Source organism: Asterias amurensis, chromosome 21, assembly GCF_032118995.1.
Source record: "Asterias amurensis chromosome 21, ASM3211899v1".
NCBI classification, from domain to species: Eukaryota; Metazoa; Echinodermata; class Asteroidea; order Forcipulatida; family Asteriidae; genus Asterias; species Asterias amurensis.
The window spans coordinates 5869952-5889950 of record NC_092668.1 but is presented as its reverse complement, the minus strand read 5'-3'; the positions used below and the strand labels follow the sequence as shown (position 1 = coordinate 5889950).

At 38.4% G+C, this 19999-nt stretch overlaps 1 protein-coding gene across 3 annotated transcripts in view; it reads left to right on the top strand.

Annotated features, from left to right (window-relative positions):
- Window positions 1-19999, top strand: part of LOC139952853 (NACHT domain- and WD repeat-containing protein 1-like) — a 156020-nt gene that overhangs the window by 44246 nt on the left and 91775 nt on the right. For all 3 annotated transcript variants that reach the window (XM_071952113.1, XM_071952111.1, XM_071952112.1), the window contains exon 2: window positions 8801-9137. In XM_071952113.1, coding sequence (XP_071808214.1) covers window positions 9041-9137 — 97 coding nt within the window. In that variant the 5' untranslated portion in view covers window positions 8801-9040. The remainder of the gene's footprint in view (window positions 1-8800; window positions 9138-19999) is intronic.

Genomic DNA, 19999 nt, shown 5'->3' with positions numbered 1-19999 from the left:
AGTAACATGCCTGTGATATTTTTTCACAGGACTCAGGAAAGTACTTAGTATTCAGTGCTAACACACGTCGGTGTATGGGTAAAAACCAATATTAATATTCTTTATCCCCGATGCAAATTTAACATCTCTTAAAATTAATAGAACATTTTCAGAGAACATCGTTTCAAGAAGCCATTTGCGAGTTGAATTTGAATAATGTCTGGTACAATGAAGTTGCTTATAGTTACAATGCACCTTTTACATATTGAATTCCTCGACTATTGAGACTGGTTTTTGTTCCAATATAGTCAGTAAGGTAGCCGTATCCTTGCCGGAGCGCTATTCTTAAATTGTTATTGTCTTCGATGCCCCATTGATGGCAGCTGCTTCTATGAAGGGCTCCCTCTAGGGGCTTCGTTTTGTGCGGTCACAGCGAGAAATTCAAACCTTTGGCAAACGTTCGGGGAAGTCGGTTTGAAATCGATCTTAATTGGAAAAACGTCTCGGCAGACGATGTTTCTCCCCTCCGAAAAGGAGTTTTGATAAAGACTTATTCTCGGGGGAAATATCTTGTGTGCTTGTCTTCTCAAATTTTCTTTGAATATGCTGACCGAGAAAGATGCATGCTGCTGAATTCTAAATGACTTTTCTCACTCGCAGACTTAGCGTTATTAGCATCCCACATAAAGGGATGTCTTAGTCATGGTTTGTTGAGACTCAAGTTTTCTTTAAGCCCCTTTCACACTACAGAGCACATTCCCAGGAAACTCCTGGGTCATGCTGTTTAACACTGCTCTACCACCCCCCCCCCCCAAGTTCATTTCACACTCAATGCAATTGTCTTAGGAAGGAAAAACGCTGGACATGCTAACCCCTATGTTATATGTATCTTGCTTAAAGGCACTAGACACCTTTTTGTCACACAAATGTATCCCAACATTATTGCATCAAATGGCAAACCAGTGAAAATTTTGACTCAATTGGTCAATATAGTCTGGAAAAAAAACACAAAAAAAAACCCACCTTTTTTGTTGCATTACTTTGTGTGCTTTCAGATGCATAGCAACAGGTTTCAGCTGAAGTCTTTTTGTTTATTATTTGAGTGAGGAACTACATTACTTCAGAGCATATTGAGAGGGAGCCGTTTCTCACAATGTTTTACCATAGAGAGGTTGTCCTTTATCTATGGTTTTACATACCAACAGCTCTCAATTGCTGATTCCCAAGTAAGTTTTTATGCAAGTAATTTGCCTGAGTAATTATCAATAGTGTCCAGTGCCTTTAAAGGCAGTGGACACTATTGGTAATTACTCAAAATAATTATCAGCATAAAACCTCACTTGGTAACAAGTAATGGGGAGAGGTTGATAGTATAAAACATTGTGAGAAACGGCTCCCTCTGAAGTGAGGTAGTTTTCGAGAAAGAAGCAATTTTCCACGAATTTGATTTCGAGACCTCAAGTTTAGAATTTGAAGTCTCGAAATCGAGCATCTGATAGCACACAACTTCATGTGACAAGGGTGTTTTTTATTTCATTCATATCTCACAACTTTAACGACCAATTGAGCTCAAATTTTCACAGGTTTGTTATTTTATGCATATATGTTGAGATACACCAAGTGAGAAAGACTGGTCTTTGACAATTACCGATAGTGTCCACTGTCTTTAAGCTGCATGAACCGATTTAAAACAGTTAAATTCTTTGTACAAAAAAGAGAATGAGGTTAGGGTCACAGATTCGCTGGTATCGACCTGATTCACTTTAGATTAAACATGAACATGATTGAAACTTGCCTTGTGAAGCACCATGGAGAAAGGGGCCTGGCCTGGTGAAAAAAAAAACAATCAATGTTAGTTTATTCCTATATGTAGTTCCACATAATGCAGTTTTTATTGATTGTTTCACCATCTCCAGGTGAACTCCAGGTGTATCCAGAGTCTCTGTCATCACATAATAAATAAATGCATTTAATTAAGTTTGGTATTCTATGCAGTTCTGCTCTTTTAATAATGCATGTGTTAGTATAAAATCCCTTTCACGTGAATTCCTAGGAAAATCTTGGTTTGCCTGGTCACACTTTAATTAATAACCCTGGCAAACTCCTGGGAAATAACCATTCCCCGGGAAATACATGTAGTTACCCCTGCTATGGGAGGTTGTGGGTTCGAATCCCCCAGGTAACCGTTGATTTTACAATGACTAGAATAAATATTGTCGTCTAGTTACTGAATCACAATTTCTTGATTTGGGCATTGTAAGTTTAACCAATGTTTGAATGAGAGAGATTGGTTGTTGCCAAGCATGGTGTTTATATCCCCCTGTGGGAGTTTGCCGCGGTCCCTTGATTGGAAGATCATCTAAACAATCAAACTAACAAACAAACAAGGCCTGTAGTTTCAATGTCAGGCCAGTAAACTCAACTCTGGTCAGACTGGATGGACAAGTCCAACAGTCTTGTGTTTTTCAATTGAGTAATAGAACCTCACTGTGTTAATATATTGAGCCCAATCAATTACTGGTATGTTAAATTGTTGATTTTTAAATCTGATAAATCATGGTGTTCAGTTCAGTGAAAAGGGATTTGAAATAAACAAAGCTCCGATCGGCGCTCCGGAGAGTTAATTTATCTTCCTTTTAAACTAGTAAATAATGTATCGCACGATTAATATTTACATGCAGCTCTTATGGACCCAAATTTTGTTTGAGAGTGATTTCCTGTGTGCGTACTGTGTAGTGGGTATTTTAGGTGAGACACGCTTAAGGCTCGATGTTCATCTTAACGTTAGATGCAATGTGACTCTCAATTCGGGAGACGGTCGACAGACAGGAGCAGTCTGTGACGTCAGTACAAGGGTTAGTTTGGTTACTCGATCCGTTTTCGTGAAACCTCGGACGTTTTAAATTTAAAGGGAGAATATAACCTTAACTTTGCATGCCTTTAATTAAATCCACAGCACCCACAGCAATTGCCGTGATGCCCTTTGAAAAGCTCTATCAAATTCAAATTGTCCTCATAGAGTGCCCCTTTCTAGAGAAAAAAAAAATTGCCACGACCCTTTAAAGGCAGTGGACACTATTGGGAATTGTAGACATAAACAAAATAGATTTAAATAAAGTTACCATACATGTTGACTGAAAGTACATATTATTCCAAGCAACCCGTGAAATCCCTTCACCAGGTGTTATTTCATTTTGAAAATAAAAATGCAATTTTGTACCTTTTTTGAAGCGATGGTCGACCAACCATCCTTTGAATATGTATAACGCAACTAAGATCTGTCCGACAGCTTAAAATCAGGACCATTCGCCCTAGTTTTTCTTATCATGGACCAACAAATTTAAAGAGGTGGAACATTTTTTCATGTTAAAATCCTTCTCCACAAATCTACATTCTATTAAAAAAAAAATCAAATAAATAAAAAGCAATTACAATTTCACTGTTAAAGCAAAGTGTACCTTGGTTTTTGGAACCGTTCGATTCGTTAAATCTTTTATAAATGTAGATGTATACAATAAACTAACATGTTAAAATTTCAGTTAAAAAGGTGGGCATGTTTTTGAGATCGCCAAAAATCCGGAGCGAAGATGTCTATGCAGGAAGAATAATCCCCAAAAGGAAAGTATACACAATCTGAGAAATATACTGGCAGTAATGCTTCTCAGATTCAATTTTTTGGGGATAAAAACTGGTATCTTTTTTATATACATGTTGTAACACACTACCTGGAAGTGACAATTTTTCTCAAAATGCTGTATACTATCGAAACCTGTCGTAGGCTTCTAGCCAAAAGTTGTTGTTGCCATTAATTTTAAGAGTGGTTAAAGGAACACGTTGCCTTGGATCGGACGAGTTGGTCAAAACAAAAGCGTTTGTAACCGTTTTTTATAAAATGCATATGGTTGGAAAGATGTTTTAAAAGTAGAATACAATGATCCACACAAGTTTGCCTCGAAATTGCGTGGTTTTCCTTCTTCTGTGCGAACTAACATGGTCGGCCATTTATGGGAGTCAAAATTTTGACTCCCATAAATGGCCGACGTGTTAGTCGACGAGGTAAAAGGAAAACCACGCAATTTTGAGGCATGTTTGTGTGGATCATTGTATTCTACTTTTACAACATCTTTCTACCCATATGCATTTTATAAAAAACGGTTACAAACGCTTTTCAAAGACCAACTCAACCGATCCAAGGCAACGTGTTCCTTTAAAGGCAGTGTAATTACTCAAAATAACTATTGGCATAAAACCTTACTTGGTAGCAGGCAATAGAGAGCTGTTGATAGTATAAAACATTGTGACAAACGGCTCCCTCTGAAGTTACGTAGTTTTCGAGAAAGAAGTAATTTTCCACGAATTTGATTTTGAGACCTCAGAATAAGAATTTGAGGTCCCCAAAATTAAACATCTGAAAGCACACAACCTTGTGTGACAAGAGTGTTTTTTCTTTCATTACTATTTCGCAACTTCGACGATCAATTGAGCTCACAGGTTATATTATTTCGCAACTTCGACGACCAATTGAGCTCACAGGTTATATTATTATATGCATATGTTGAGATACACCAAGTGAGAAGATTGGTCTCTGACAATTACCAATAGTGTCCACTGCATTTAAAAACACACACATACCTTCCCTTTAAGGTACCCTATAAGTGCCTTTTTATCCTTCTTATATTTGTTATGTACATCTGTAAGATCCCCAAATGACTTAAGGAAGTGCAAGACACAAGAATGACCTTTTCAAGGATTGGTTTAAAGCATTCCTTTGAGAATACCTGGATAGAGGTGCCTTTCCTCTGAATCCATTAATGGGTATAGACGCCAAAACCGCGTTCTTCTTTTATAATGTCAGAGGTGATGTCGACTTTTAAAGGAACATTATAGAATTGTTTTTTTTTGCTAACGAAACAGTTACTGGCAGTGTAAGCACTTTATGTAATCCAGCGTAAGCACTTAATGTAATCCAGCATACTGACAACACTGTAGTTTGAGATCGATCGACTCTCTGGGTCACAAGAAAATAGTGAAAAACTGACTACACATTTTGCATGACACCGATAAACTCCAAATGGGAGATTAGCTTCTTCTTTTTTTTCTCATCAAATATGACACTTCAGACTGAAATATTTCAAGGGATGTTTTTTTTTTTTTACTATCATCATCATTAGACTATGTTACTTTTTATGTTCGATCTGAGACGAGTTTCTTTTCTTTCCAGTTCTGTAACGTTCCTTTAAGTTACTCTGACAGAACTCATATGCCAACTGCACTTAACTAATGCAGTGGGATTAATTCCCCCCTAAAAGACGATGTTTCTCCTCTTTACAGATCTGTTTTGACACATTGAGAAAGGCTGGGGGACTTGTCAAGTTATTGGGGAATTGTGAATATAGTGTTTAATGTGACACTCATCTAGGGTCGGGACACTATTCTGATGTTCGATGAATGTCTTTAATTGTTTAAATGCCTTTAACACTGTAAAGTAAAGACAGTGATGAACTACACGTTGGAGCTGTCTACATATGGAATGGAATCACATCTAAAACACCTTAAAGGAACACGTTGCCTTGGATCGGTCGAGTTGGTTTTTGAAAAGCGTTTGTTATAAAATGCATGTGTGTAAAAAGATGCTGTAAAAGTAGAATACAATGAGCCACACAAACATGCCTCGAAATTGCATGGTTTTACCTCGTCGGCCATTAATGGGAGTCAAATTTTTGACTCCCACAAATGGCCGATCGTGTTAGTTCGCACAGTAAAAGGAAAACCACGCAATTTCGAGGCAAACTTGTGTGGATCATTGTAACGGTTACAAACGCTTTTTTATAGACCACCTCGCCCGATCAAAGGCAACGTGTTCCTTTAATCAATTATAGCACGTTACTACATGTACTTTAAAGGCACTGGAGGCCTTTTGTACTTTCTGACTTGGTGTGTCCCAACATCATGCAATTGGTCATCGAAGTTGCAAGAGAACAGTGAAAGAAAAACACCCTTACTGCACAAATTAGTGTGCTTTCAGATGCCTAATAAAAGGCTTCAGGTCTGAAATTCTTTGAATTTTTTTAGTGAGAAGTTTGCTATTCTGTGCATAATATGTTGGGATATACGCCATGTGAGAATACTGATATTTGAAAATGACCACATGCTACCCAGTTCTTTTAAACTTAGAAGAATACTGTCAAAGGCTTTCATTCCTTGCAGTCACAAGAACAAGACTATGGTGGTCCGTAAATTAACTGAAAACGAGGCATTTCCTGATCAAGTTTAACATGCAAGTGTTGAGCTCTTATCTTAGCTTCAGGAAGCACACTTGACAATTTACACTTCCTACCATTTGCTGGATTTCCTATGTTTACATTTTGTGGGTCAAACAGGTAGCCATGTTTATGTGATTGGGTTTGAATTCTATGAATCTACCAATGTTATAAGGATGAGAAATTTCAGACCTTAATCTGCAGCATTCTCCCTTAAAGCCATTGGACCCTTTACTTTGTGTATCACTTAACTTCTTTAAATAACAAACTGAAAATTTAGACTCAATCGGTCTTCGGAGTCGGGAGAAAATAACGGGAAAACCCACCCTTGTATCCGCACGTTTTGCCGTGTTATGACATGTGTTTAAAATAAATTCGTAATTCTCGATATTGAAAATTGATATTGTTTAACTGTTTTCTAAAAAAATAAAGCATTTTATGGAATAATCTTTCAAGAGAAGTCTTTCACCACTACCTTTTGTAAACCCTGTAAGTTATTTGTAAATCTGTGAACTTTTTTTTTCTGTACCAAAAGGGTCCAATGGCTTTAACTGTGGTCCGCTGCAAATTGCTAGTTTAAACACCCGAGAACTGGACAGAATTTTTTTCTGAGTGGTTTGGCAGGCTACATGTATATAGCTCATGTGTTTAAAAGCTTCCCAATTTCATTTAATATTGACTTGTGAAAAAGGTGACGGGACTAGTGAAATGACTGGGCCCAATTTCTTTGCTCTGCTTACCGTAAGCAAAGAACCGGTGCTTGCGGCAGCAGGGAATTCTGCGCTTACATCGAGCATATTTCATGGGTTAACAGGGAATTTTGGCTTGTGCGCTTTCGAACTCCACCTTACTAGGCATTGTACGCTTACAAGGCTAGAAAATCTGCGCTTGCTTAGCCTGATCATAAGCACAGAGTTTGGCGGTTAGCAGAGCCATAAATTTGGGCCCTGGCTGTGCTGGCTTAAAGTCACTAAAATAGTTAGCGGCAAACCCTGATCGGAATTCAGACTTTTAAAGTCTGCCTAGTTATCAAAAACTGCTGTATGGTTTTTTTTTCAGGTTAAATAAGTCCAGCTCTTTGACCTACTTCTCTAGCACTGAGGGTACTGCTCCCAAAAGCTCTTTGAAGTGTATGCCACTCCACAGGTTATCAAAAGACGAACATGCCTTCATTTTAATGTAGGCCTACATGTACCTGCTAAAATCTGAACATTAGTTCAGAAAGTGTTGTCAGCAATATCTCTCACCACCCTGAGTGTATTTTCATGTTCTTACGCTCGACCTAATTTGTGCTGGTACGGTTGTTTATCTCGGGCGGTTTCTTCGTGATGGCTCTCCATGTCAGGGTTTGTCGTGCGTTGCTGTCTCCTGTTAAGTGATTTCCTGGAATGGTTACCAGCAAAAATTCTACCCCAACAAAGTCTACCAGTAAAATGTGTAGAACTGTTTTTCTTTAAAAACATTAAACTGCTTTCATTTATCTTATTGCTGCCTGCATTATAATCCGTCCCAGTTCAATTGTACTGTAAATAATGTTTCTTTTAATAACTAAATTTGCATCAGGGATAATGAATATCATTTGTTTTTACCCATACACCATGTGTAAACAAATATGTGTTTACAGCACTGCATACTTTCCCCAAGCTCTGTGGGAAACAAGTCCACAGACATGTTACTTCGGTGGGATTCGAACTTAGGACCTTTGTAATTCTAGAGCAGATACGGTCTGACCGCTAAGACCACCGAGCTTACCTGGGTCCAACTTCATAGAGCTGCTAAGCACAAAATTTGCTTAGCATGAAATTTCTTTCTTGATAAAAACAGGATTACCAACAAAATTTCGTCTTGTTGCATATTGCTTGTTACTAGTAATCAGCTTTTGTTTGCTTATCCTGAAAAATCACATGGAAATTTGGTTGGTAATCCTGTTGTTATCAAGGAAGAAATTTCATGCTAAGCAAATTTTCGTGCTTAGCAGCTCTATGAAATTGGCCTTAGGTAGCTACAATGTAGAGGCATTTCAAATCCTATAGATGATGTGACCTATGTTTACATTAAAACCTATGTTGAAAAAAAACAAAAACTGTACACGTATACTTTCTATCTGGCTGCCAAAACACAAAGGTTTTGCCCAGCAATATGCGCGTGAATCATTCTATGGTTTTCGAATGACGCCAGAAGTCACATCGTCGATACATTATATGTCAGCAGTGGGTACTGCAACAATTTAATAGATGTTAAATTTGCATCAGGGATTTAAAGAATATGTTGTGGTTTACCCAATTACATTATTTCCTGTGATGTTCTGATAAGATAATACGAGATTCGCAGAATGGAGTAATAAAAGGTGTTAATAAAAGTGGCTTCTTATAGCCCTGTTGCTCGCTCCACCATTTTAACCCCATAGACATGAGGCCATTTATTTCACTGCTTAAACCATCTCGGCTCCCTTGGGGAGTATACAGCCTGTGCTGCTAAATATGTAACACACCAAGCTCAATCGATCACAAAAAAGCTGACTCTAACTGGCTTTTCTTTTCCTTCTATTGTTGTTTCTACAGCAAATGGACTCTAAGTTGGTGTGATCAACTCTTGGAAGTCATTGAAGTCAACCTCTTTCCCAGCACCCCAGAGTGATCCCCACTCCCATTGACAACTAACCCCCGGATTCTCACCACTGAACTGTAGGAGTAGGAGGCTTCACTACTCATGATGCGTCTTGGTGTCGACGTCTTAGTGTGGCTGTAAGGATTCCCACCTTCTTGTAGGCAGAGAGAGATCTTGGGGTAACCTTCTTCAAGATGGTCGTCGATACCGGGATACTGAATGGGAGGATTGCCAACCTCCCTCCTCAGCCGTCGAGAGTCGTCAAAGTCGTCCTGTGCTGCACAAAAACAGGTAAGGTGCTTTTCTAAACGTCTGCTGCAAGGATACTTAAATTTACTTTTCCAGCATTTTTTGTTCTTCTTGAAACCCTGCTATGCTGTGACGTCAAAATTTGTAATTCATTTGCAGGAAGTACACCACGTATGAACCAGGCTTAAGGCTTAAATCATGCTCTCATGTCAAGAAAAACTAATTAGAAATATTCACCTGTGAATTCACATGTTTGAAAAGCTACTATCAAGCTTGAAAATGTCTGATCAAAACAAAATTGTATAAAGATTTAATGAAAACATATATAATGAAATCACAGTGTTGGAAATAACGACAAGAAATAAGCTCACTCCACCGAGGTCAAATATATGAGGAGGAAGAAATCGGACCCTGGAGCAAATCAACATCTTACATCACGTTTTATTTCAGTTTACTGTTTCCTTTTGGTGGTTATGATGGAAGTGTATGTAGGTTAGTTTATAGTGTCTGACTTGGAGATGGTGACCTGTGAATTGACAGCCTTCGGGGCTTGGCCGCCTATAAAGTGTGAGTGAACGACACGCTTAGTCAGACAATAGCGCTCCAGTTTATATTAGGCCAAATAAACAACATGTATAGTGTCCCTGCCTGTTCCTTTTTAGAGGCCTGAAAAAAGAAAGATACATTTTAATAATCTCAGATGAAAATAAAATTTGGAAAATAGCTCTACCGGTTGTTTTTAAAAGAGTGTCTGTCCAACCCCCAACCCCCAACCCCTCCCCCTCCTCCCAAAGAAAGGCATGACGCTATTTGGCCGTAATAGTAGGTTTCAGGACTCCATGATTACCAGCTTCACTTTCCTTGTTTTTCGCTGTTTCATACAATTATTCCATTAATTCATTTTTTTGTGGGGTAAATCTATTTTGGAACTTGATTTTAGCTTTTGTTGTTGGCCGCTTTCTATCTTTTTAGTGTTTTCATCAGGTCCTTGAATAATAAAAATAATAAAAAGTTAAAAATTGTCGTAAATTTCCATTGAGATTTTGGTCTCCATTGTTGATCATGTTCATTTCAGCTTCTAAAATTCCCTCTTGCGTTTTGGGTCAACACTGTCCACCCCAATAAACAGTGACGAATGTGCCGCATTCAATACACATGAAACCTAACACACTTACAGTTCAGTCTTAAAAACTCAGTTGCATCTCCTTAATGAAACCATGACCAAACGACAAAGCCGCAACGACAACGCGACCAAACAACCCCGGATTAAATCAGCCCTCGTGGCTCTTTCCAAAAACATGAATACATGTATCGTCTACACCTTGAGCAATTCTGCCACTTTTCATGCGCGGCCGAAAAAGAATTCTCCTGGCTGGGGACTCTACGCTTATTCAACGGACTTGTTTGTCAAGTCAGGTTACATAAAAAGCACTCAACGAAATGATCCTTTGGACGGCATTCACATTTAGAGCCTTGTATTCGGCCCAAATGACACATTTGTATGCTTAGCCCCGGTCGAAGCCACTTTGTAGATGCATATTGACGGCGAAACTGTCGTCAAGCTCTCGGTAAATTGAAATTAATTTCTAGGCCCAGTATGTCTCACTGTGCCTTTCTTGCTTGGAAACCTACAGCATGCTGTGCTTAATATTAGTCAGGGGGATTTTTATATTGAACACACGTCAGGAGGAATTAGAATGGAATAAATGGGCATCATTTGTGATTGTGGTTGACATTATTGATGTATTTGGCTCAAGTATGTAGATTATCGTTGGATTGCAAAGTCCATAATAAACCGACGCTAATGTGCACATGGGAGAAGGTTGTCTAAGAGAGCATGAGATGGACTTTGATTTTGAAGACGGAATCCTTCATGGTTTGCCTTAGTGCTGACGTAATAGATATCAAAATGTCAAGTACTTAATGTATTTCATTGTAGGTAAACGCTCAAAGGCACTAGACAAGTTTGGTACCGGGTAATTGTCAAAGGCAACAACTCCCACTTTGTGATCCAAACATAAAATAACAAATCTGAAAAACACCCTTGTTGCACAATTTTGTGTGATTTCAGATGCTTAACAAGAGGCTTCAGGCCTGAAGTCTTTTAATATTTGAGTGTGAAATTACCTTTTTCTAAAAACTACATTACTTCAGAGGGAGCCATTATCACAATGTTTTATACTATCAACAGCTCTCCATTGCTTGTTACCAAGTCAGTTTTTATGCTGAAATTGTTTCGAGTAATTACCAATAGTGTACAGTACCTTTAAACCTTTTCTGTCTCTTGTCAGCTTGTGTCACCAAACAGTCAAATTGTTAAAGGAACACGTTGCCTTGGATCGGTCGAGTTGGTCTTTAAAAAGCGTTTGTAACCGTTTGTTATAAAATGCATATGATTAGAATAGAAAGATATTTTACAAGTAGAATATAGTGATCCACACAAGTATCACTCAAAATTGGATGGTTTTCCTTTTACCTCGTCGACTAGCAGGGTCGGCCATTGTAAAAGGAAAACCATGCAATTTCGAGGCAAATGTGTGTGGATCATTGTATTCTTCTTTTAAAATATCTTTCTAATCATATGCATTTTATAACAAACGATTTCAAACGCTTTTCGAAGACCAACTCGACCGATCCAAGGCAACGTGTCTTTTAAAAGCATATTACTGTCAACATATTATTACTCAACATCTTTCATTTTGCGCGCGTTGTACCGCATTCTGGGTAGAATTCTTGTTTTCCCGTAAAAAAGGGGCAGGTCATAAGACTAGAAAGTTAGAACATCTATTAGAACATGTTTAAGAGATGTTTGGAACAAGCTACAGTTCATGGAAGCTGTTTCTTAATTTTTGTTTGCCGAACGTGACCTAGGTGTACGTGCACTTGGAGGTCTTCTGAGAAAATTGCCATTAAGAAGAGGGAAGAAGTGAAACATGGTGAAAATTGCTCTCGTTTGAGGATTCCATAGTTATTGCTATTAGGGGCTGGAGGCAAACACGCCTACTTACATCATTGGCTTGAATACTCCTAGAGAGGATTTTTTCCTCACGCTCACACCTTTTTTATTTAATATAGTTTTTCTCAAGGAATCAAGAATTTTCTAAGCGTTTCCATAAACGAAAGGAAGCGTCATACCTTACATGTATATTACATACTGTACAAACATGTAATGAGAAATTCTCAGTAGAATTTAGGAAAAAAACATCTCCATCCTCCATTTGTGAACACAAATCTGTCAAATTCTATCACATTTATGAGAGTACACCGTAGCGAGAAAGTTTAAGCTCAATAAACGATTGGAGTAACAAGAAGGTTTTGGACAAGCAAGATAAAAACAAGTTGTTTCACTCATTTCTCCAAAGCTAATTGCAGTTCCCTGTGGAAGTTTCAGCTTCATTAGTAATCAAGTTTTTGATGGAGAAAAAAAAACTGTAAAAAACACAGAGCAACTTTTTCAGGAGAATGGTGTTAATCCGTTGTACACGCTGAGACAAAGATAAGTTTTGTGAAACTTTTTGGGTCTTTTTCTCAAAAATTACAGTACCTCAGCAAGTAATATCTGTAAGGAAGCTTTCTATTATCATTTTCTTCAAACTGTGTGAGTTTAATGTAAATCTGTGTACTTTTCAGATTTATGTGGCACAAAAAGTACAAAAACCCTTTAAGACATATCCACGTCAGATTTTCCGTCAGCACGCTTTTTTCTAATTTGTCAAAGCCGGGAATAAATAAAAAGGTCTGATTTAGAATCCTTTTGTACAGAATGACGTAGTTTATTAAGAATGTAACACAATGCTCCAAACACAATGCTCTAAACGCTCGTATTTCATGCAAGTTCAAGAGAACAAACACATCCTACAATGCTCCGTATTATTTTTACGAGTAAACAATTTAGCATCGCGTGACGTCAACTCAGGCACCATGTGTACTTTGTTTTGTCTGTCCATCACCGAGACTCTCTCTGGAGTCAACCGATTGGTCATTGTGATAATTATAAAATCACGCTGTGCTCGTAGTTCACAACATTATTTATTACTAAAGATATGGAATAAGTACATCCTTTACCTTTGTGAAGACAGAGTAGTTGATTTACATGATCTCTTGTTCAGACCTGTACGCTTCGTTTTTGAAAGGGCAAGGGCACCAAGGCATTTTCTCCTTGGTAAAGGGCACCCTATGAGGACATTGTAACTTTTTACTGGAGTATTTCAAGGGCACCAAGGCAATAACTAGGGGCATCGAGGAAATCATCTTCAATGCCTCCGTGAACTATAAGGCCTGCTTTGCATATTGTGAAGACAGACTTATTTTATTTACATGATCTTGTTGCTCATTGGTCTAGAAGCTGAATTGGTTGTGGCTTTTGGGTGTGTCTTCTCATGATTTTACCTGATTTCAGAGTTTTCTCAAAAATTTGTTTAAGACGTCAAATTTTCTTGAAGCAATCACCAAAGTGAGAAAGACATTGTCCACATTGTGTCCAAACCTGTAGTTTTGTATTTCTGGTGACGCACAGAGTGTGTAAACCTCCTGAGTTGTAACGTCTGGGAGTTTGCGAGTCTGGGATAGTTAGAAAGTTTAGGATAATTCACAACCACTAATTAGTGAACAATTTTCCAGGAATGTTCACATTCGTCAAATCACGACCCTGATTATGATATCATTAGCTTTTAAAGGTAGTGAACACAATTGGTAATTACTAAAAATAATTATTGGCATAAAACCTTTCTTGGTAACGAGTAATGGGGAGAGGTTGATAGAATAAAACTTTGTGAGAAACAGCTCCCTCTGTAAAGTAGTTTTCGATAAAGAGCTAATTTTCCACAAATTTGATTTCGAGACCTCAGATTTATAATTTGAGGTCTTGAAATCATTATCTGAAAGCACACAATTTCGTGTGACAAGGATGTTTTTTCTTACATCATTATCTCGCAACTTCGACGACCAATTGAGCTTCGTTGAATGATTTTCACAGGTTTGTTATTTTATGCATGTGTTGAAGCTAGTCTTTGACAATTACCAATAATGTCCACTGTCTAGTGTCTTTAAATCCATCATAAAAATATAGTTGCCATGTCTGCCCGCTAACTTGCAAGCGGTTATTCGCATCATACACTGGAAAACAGAAATACTCAGTTTATAAAAACCATAATTATCATTTTGTGACCTGGTACGCCTCATTAAGTTTTATGAGGCTATTTTTCTTTTTTAATGAGGTATTCGGTCGAGACATGAGCTCAGGGATGGTGATAAAGTTTTATAATTGAATACCTGATATTGATGGGAAGGTTATAAGGAACCTGGGGGAGGATGTGTCAGGGACAAAAGGCTACAAATTTACACTGGACTGCAGGTCCGAGGCCTGTGATCTTTAGTATTGGGAGAGTAAACTCATGACCGGACAAGTACGGCAGCTTTGTGTCTTTGAATTGAGCAATGATACCTCACTTGTGTAAAAAAATGTATTATAACTTGTTTAAAAATTTTATATTATAAAGAGTAGGGTAGATGGCCTTAGCTTTCGATCCAAACCAAACCTTATATATTTTTTGATTACGTATGTACAAAATTAAATGTACTTTAATTTTTTCTGCTTATTAGGTGTTCAGGCTTCAGCCAAACTCTCTTTTTTGGGTTCATCTCGTGTAAATGTTGACTTTCAACTTTGCAAGGTATCAAAATACTTACCCATTTATAAGCAAATAAGATAAATCTTCTCTTTTAAGGTTTTGTAACGATTTCATACGAAAAAAGTAAATTTTGAAAAGAAAAAAAAAAATAGCCCAGCTGGTTGTTTTAAAAAAAGTGTCGGCTGGCCGTAAAAAAAGAAGGCAAAAGTCTCCTCCCTTCTTTTTTCACTTTTTTGGGGGGCCCAATAAAGCTAGGTACATGTAACAGATTCTACTTAATACGTAAAGAAAAAAAGGCATTCATTGAAGTTTGTTTTATTTCATTTTTTAATGAACTCCTTCAGCGGCATGTCAGCAAGTGCATAATGGGATTGCGGCTTAAGTATCATAGATATTAATCCATTAAGACCAAAGCAGACGACATCAGTAATGCGTTTTACACTCCAGTTACGCCAAAGAAGAAATTGTTTGGGTCGTTTGCCACGAAAGAATTACATCCTCAATTATTTCACACTTTAAATTAGTAGCATATCTCGGCAAGTTCTTAGCGAGGGCACTACCGACGATATGGAATAGTCGTTCCTAAATCGAGTTATACACAAATTTGTAATATGCAGGCTTGTTGTTTGCCTTAAAGGCAGTGGACACTATTGGTAATTACTCAAAATAATTATTAGCATAAAACCTTTCTTGGTAACGAGTAATGAGGAGAGGTTGATAGTAGAAAACATTGTGAGAAACGGCTCTCCTCTGAAGTGACGTAGTTTTTGAAAAAGAAGTAATTTTCCACGAATTTGATTTCGAGACTTCAGATTTAGATTTTGAGGTCTTGAAATTAAGCATCTGAAAGCACACAACTTTATGTGAAAAGGGTGTTTATTCTTTCATTATTATCTCGCAACTTCGACGACCAATTGAGCTTAAATTTTCACAGGTTTGTTATTTTATGCATATGTTGAGATACACCAAGTGAGAATACTGGTCTTAGACAATGACCAACAGTGTCCAGTGCCTTTAAATACATCAGACCCTGTTTTCTTCATTATGATGTTGACATGCTTAAAGTGCCTTCAGTAAATCCCCGATTCAACTTGTAAAGCTATAAACCCAGTCTAATAAGGAGATGGAGTTCTGCCTCAGTTCGTATAGATCTCATTCAAATGTGACGGGGGGTGATGTTGCCATCAAATGCCACGCGGTTTTAGAGCGCTCTCTCCATGGCAAACGATCAGACTTAAAAGAGTTGGTATAGTGCCCCAGGGTTTGAGCAGGAGAAGGGGGGGGGGGGAGAAGGAGATCTCGATGTCAAACTCTACCCTTGGGGGCCCAACACCTTTTCTTAAGATTTGGTAAAGGTAGACCCCAGACGTGGTGTGCATAAAAGCTTGGAGTAAGGTCAGGTCCACAACAGGGGCTACGAAAAGGGGCAAGATGGAAGTTGAGAGCTTGATCGACGACCTCGCCGATGCTACAGGGGGGTTAGCTTTCGAGAATGTAATGTAGAGGCGCCAAAAAGGGGCACTTATGTCTTGAGGAGGTTGCAGCTCTCAATGCGATGTGCTAAATGGGCTTATTCTGTACACAGGTTACTTGATGAGATATGGTTGTCTTGAGGCCTTTAAACCCCTTCTGATGAACTGAGGTTAATTTGTTTGCTGGATAGTGAAGGAGCAAAATCATGTTCTTGAAGTGTTTAAAAGCTAGACCTTTATCGCACTCGCAACATCTTTGTGTCTTGTTTCTAGTGATTTCCAGAAGGAGAAAAACATGATGGCTGCTCTACAACAGGGCCCTACAAGCCCCAATTTCATGGCTCTGCTTTTACTGTATTGGCAAAGAATTTTCACTTGCAGAAGCAGGGAATTCAGTGCTTACGTCAAGTGTATTTCACGCGTTTGCGAAGAAATTTGGCTTGTGCGAACTCCATGAACTCCGTTACTAGGCATTCACAGCTAGTGCAGAAATTTTGACGCTTGCTGTGCAGGCGGAGAATGGTGATCTTAAGGGCAGTATTCGGCGGTGAGCAGGATAGAACCATGAAATTGGGCCATGTAGTCTATAAACTGAGGCTGTTTTGATGTTTTGGTTTCTAAGGAGTTCTTACTTTAGGTTGAACAAAGACGAATTGACTAGAGCAGGATTTGAACCTACAAGGTCCGGAATAATGTGCAGGCGCTGTACCAGCTGAGCTGTCTAGTCCTATATATTTTTAATTTTATTTTTGAATGGTCTTCCCATCAAGGGAACTCGGCAAACTCCCACAAAGTGATAGCAACAGCCATTCTCTCTATTACAAACATTGGTTTAACGTCTATGATTACGAATTACACAAATCAAGAAATTGCGATTCAGTAACTAGACAACAATTTTTATTCTAGTCATTGTGAAATCAGCGGTTAGCTGGGGGATTCAAACCCACAACCTTGTGATTGCACGTCCTGCAGTCTAACCACTTGGCCATTCTCCCTATTTTGTTGATATCTTTGTGCAGGAGTCTTGTGCCAGCTAGAGGCCATGGATTCTGTCTGTAACTGCCATGTACATTATAATGATCTACACAAGTATCAATCGAAATTGCACGGTTTTCCTTTTACGTCACATACTAACATGGCCGGCCATTTTATGGAGTCAAAGTTTTGACTCAACAAAATGGCCGACCGTGTTTTTTCACGACATTAGAGGAAAACCGTGCAATTTCGAGGCATGTTTGTGTGGATCATTTAATTCTACCTTTAAAATATCTTTCTAACCGTTTGCATTTCATAACAACTGGTTTAAAGGAACATGTTGCCTTGGATCGGACGAGTTGGTCAAAACAAAAGCGTTTGTAACCGTTTTGTATATAATGCATATGGTTGGAAAGATGTTTTAAAAGTAGAATACAATGATCCACACAAGTTTGCCTCGAAATTGCGTGGTTTTCCTTCTACTGTGCGAACTAACACGGTCGGCCATTTATGGGAGTCAAAATTTTGACCCCCATAAATGGCCGACGTGTTAGTCAACGAGGTAAAAGGAAAACCACGCAATTTCGAGGCATGTTTGTGTGGATCATTGTATTCTACTTTTACAACATCTTTCTACCCATATGCATTTTATAAAAAACGGTTACAAACGCTTTTCAAAGACCAACTCGACCGATCCAAGGCAACGTGTTCCTTTAAAACGATTTTTCAAAGACCAACTAGACCGATCCAGGGCAACATGCTCCTTTAAGAATACCATCTTATTTCCTCTGTGAGCAATTATCTCACTCCATACCATACGACGACAAAACCCAAGGAGGAAATCCTCTTGAATCTAAGCTGGGACGGAGTGTGACGACCCTGTTGAAATCTCTTAAAGCCCCCCCTCGCGCCGTCAGTCAATACGGAACCCACTCTGAGCCTTTTAGCAGACATCGTTGTTCCGATCTGGTTTCATGGTGGTGCAAGGTTTTTTTTATATAACCTGGCTGGGACATTAACAGAGCATAGACGCGGAACACACTGTATACATTTGTAAAGTGCAGTCGTGAAATGTAGGTGAACGATGCTGCAGGGTCATGTATTTCTACCTACAATGTGGGTTACCATCTTGATGAGTTTTATAGACTTTGCAAAGTCCTTTGACTGACGAACCATTATGCCAGAATACATACATGTACATTGGGGCAAATTTGAGAAAGAAATTACATAATATTTTTGCGTTACATTATTATTTTCATACATTTTTAAAATCATTTTCATTATATGTTTCTGGTAATGGAAACTATTGATGCCTTATTATCTCAGGCTTGTGAGATTCAGTGATGAATTCACTGCTCACAATATGAAATAATCTGTAGACAAGTGAATTAGAAACACCAGAGTTAACCCCTACTCTCTTCCACAATAAGTGTTCTGGGGCCGATTTCACCAACGTGTTTTGATCATCGTGAACGCACCAACCCGCTAAACCCAAAATCCATCGCAGCAATGGTTTTGTTGTGTACATCGGCTGAAATTTGCGCCTCACATTTTGCACGTATCGTTCCGGTATGCTACCTTCTCCATGGGGAGAACCCGAATTAAATATTTCTGTGCATTTCTTTCGGGCTAAGAATCATTTAAACTTGTTTCTAATTATACATTATAAACCCCTTGTCTCATTTTACAATGTATCGACTGCCGCTGTAGGATTCATCCAGAACCATGCTGTAATTTTCGAAAGAATTTTGTTGTCAGGAATGCATTAAATCATCAGCAAGGAAGCGTGTTCATCAAGAACAATGTCTTGGACGAAGGGGAATTCCTTCAAGGGGAGTCCGCCTAGGAAACTCCCTTCCAGAGAGAAATCCGTTCATTCTTGACATATTTCCCTGCAATGTTGCCCTGGAGTAAATGCATTGACAGTATTATTAGTATTCATCTTTAAAGGCACTGGACAATATTGGTAATAGATCTTTATCACGGTGCAGTCATCTTGAATTTCTCCCATGGATACCAATGTTAACAAACCGAGGCTGGAAGAACAAAATAGTCTGGTTCCTAATTGCCACATGATTATTAGCATTCGTTATTGTTATTCGATATGAGGAACATAACCAAGATGGAGGCAGCATGATAAAGGTCTATTACCAGAGTTGTTGACCCAAGTCACATGACTTGGACTCAAGTTGGACTCGAGTCGCTATTTTTGTTTACTTGTGACCTGACTGTTTACTTTGTCGGCATAAACAAACTTATTTGGTAACATTAACAAGCAATGGAGAGCTGTTGATTTTTAAAGGAAAGGTACACGTTTGGTATACTCAAAACAAATACTAATTTCAAAACTGACTTGGTAACTAGCATTGGAGAGCTATTGATAGTATAAAACATTGTGGGAAACGACTCCTTTTGACGTAACATAGCTTTTGAGAAAGAGGTAATTTCTCACTAAAATAATAAAAGACTTCTAGCTGGAAGTCTTCTATTCCTATCTGAAAGCACACAGATTCGTCCAACAAGGGTGATTTTTCTTACATCATTTTCTCCCAACTCCGATGACCAATTGAGCTCAAATTTTCACAGGTTTGTTATTGTATGCATATGTTGAGATACAGGTTGAGACACAGGTTTTTGACAATTACCAATAGTGTACCTTCCCTTTAAAGGCACTGAACACTATTGGTTATTACTCTAAAATAACTGTTGATAGTATAAAACATCGTGAGAAATCTCTCGCTTTGAAGTAACAAGGTTTTTGAGAAAGAGGTAATTTCTCACTCAAATACTAAAAAACTTCAGGCCGGAAGCCATTTCAGGCATCTGA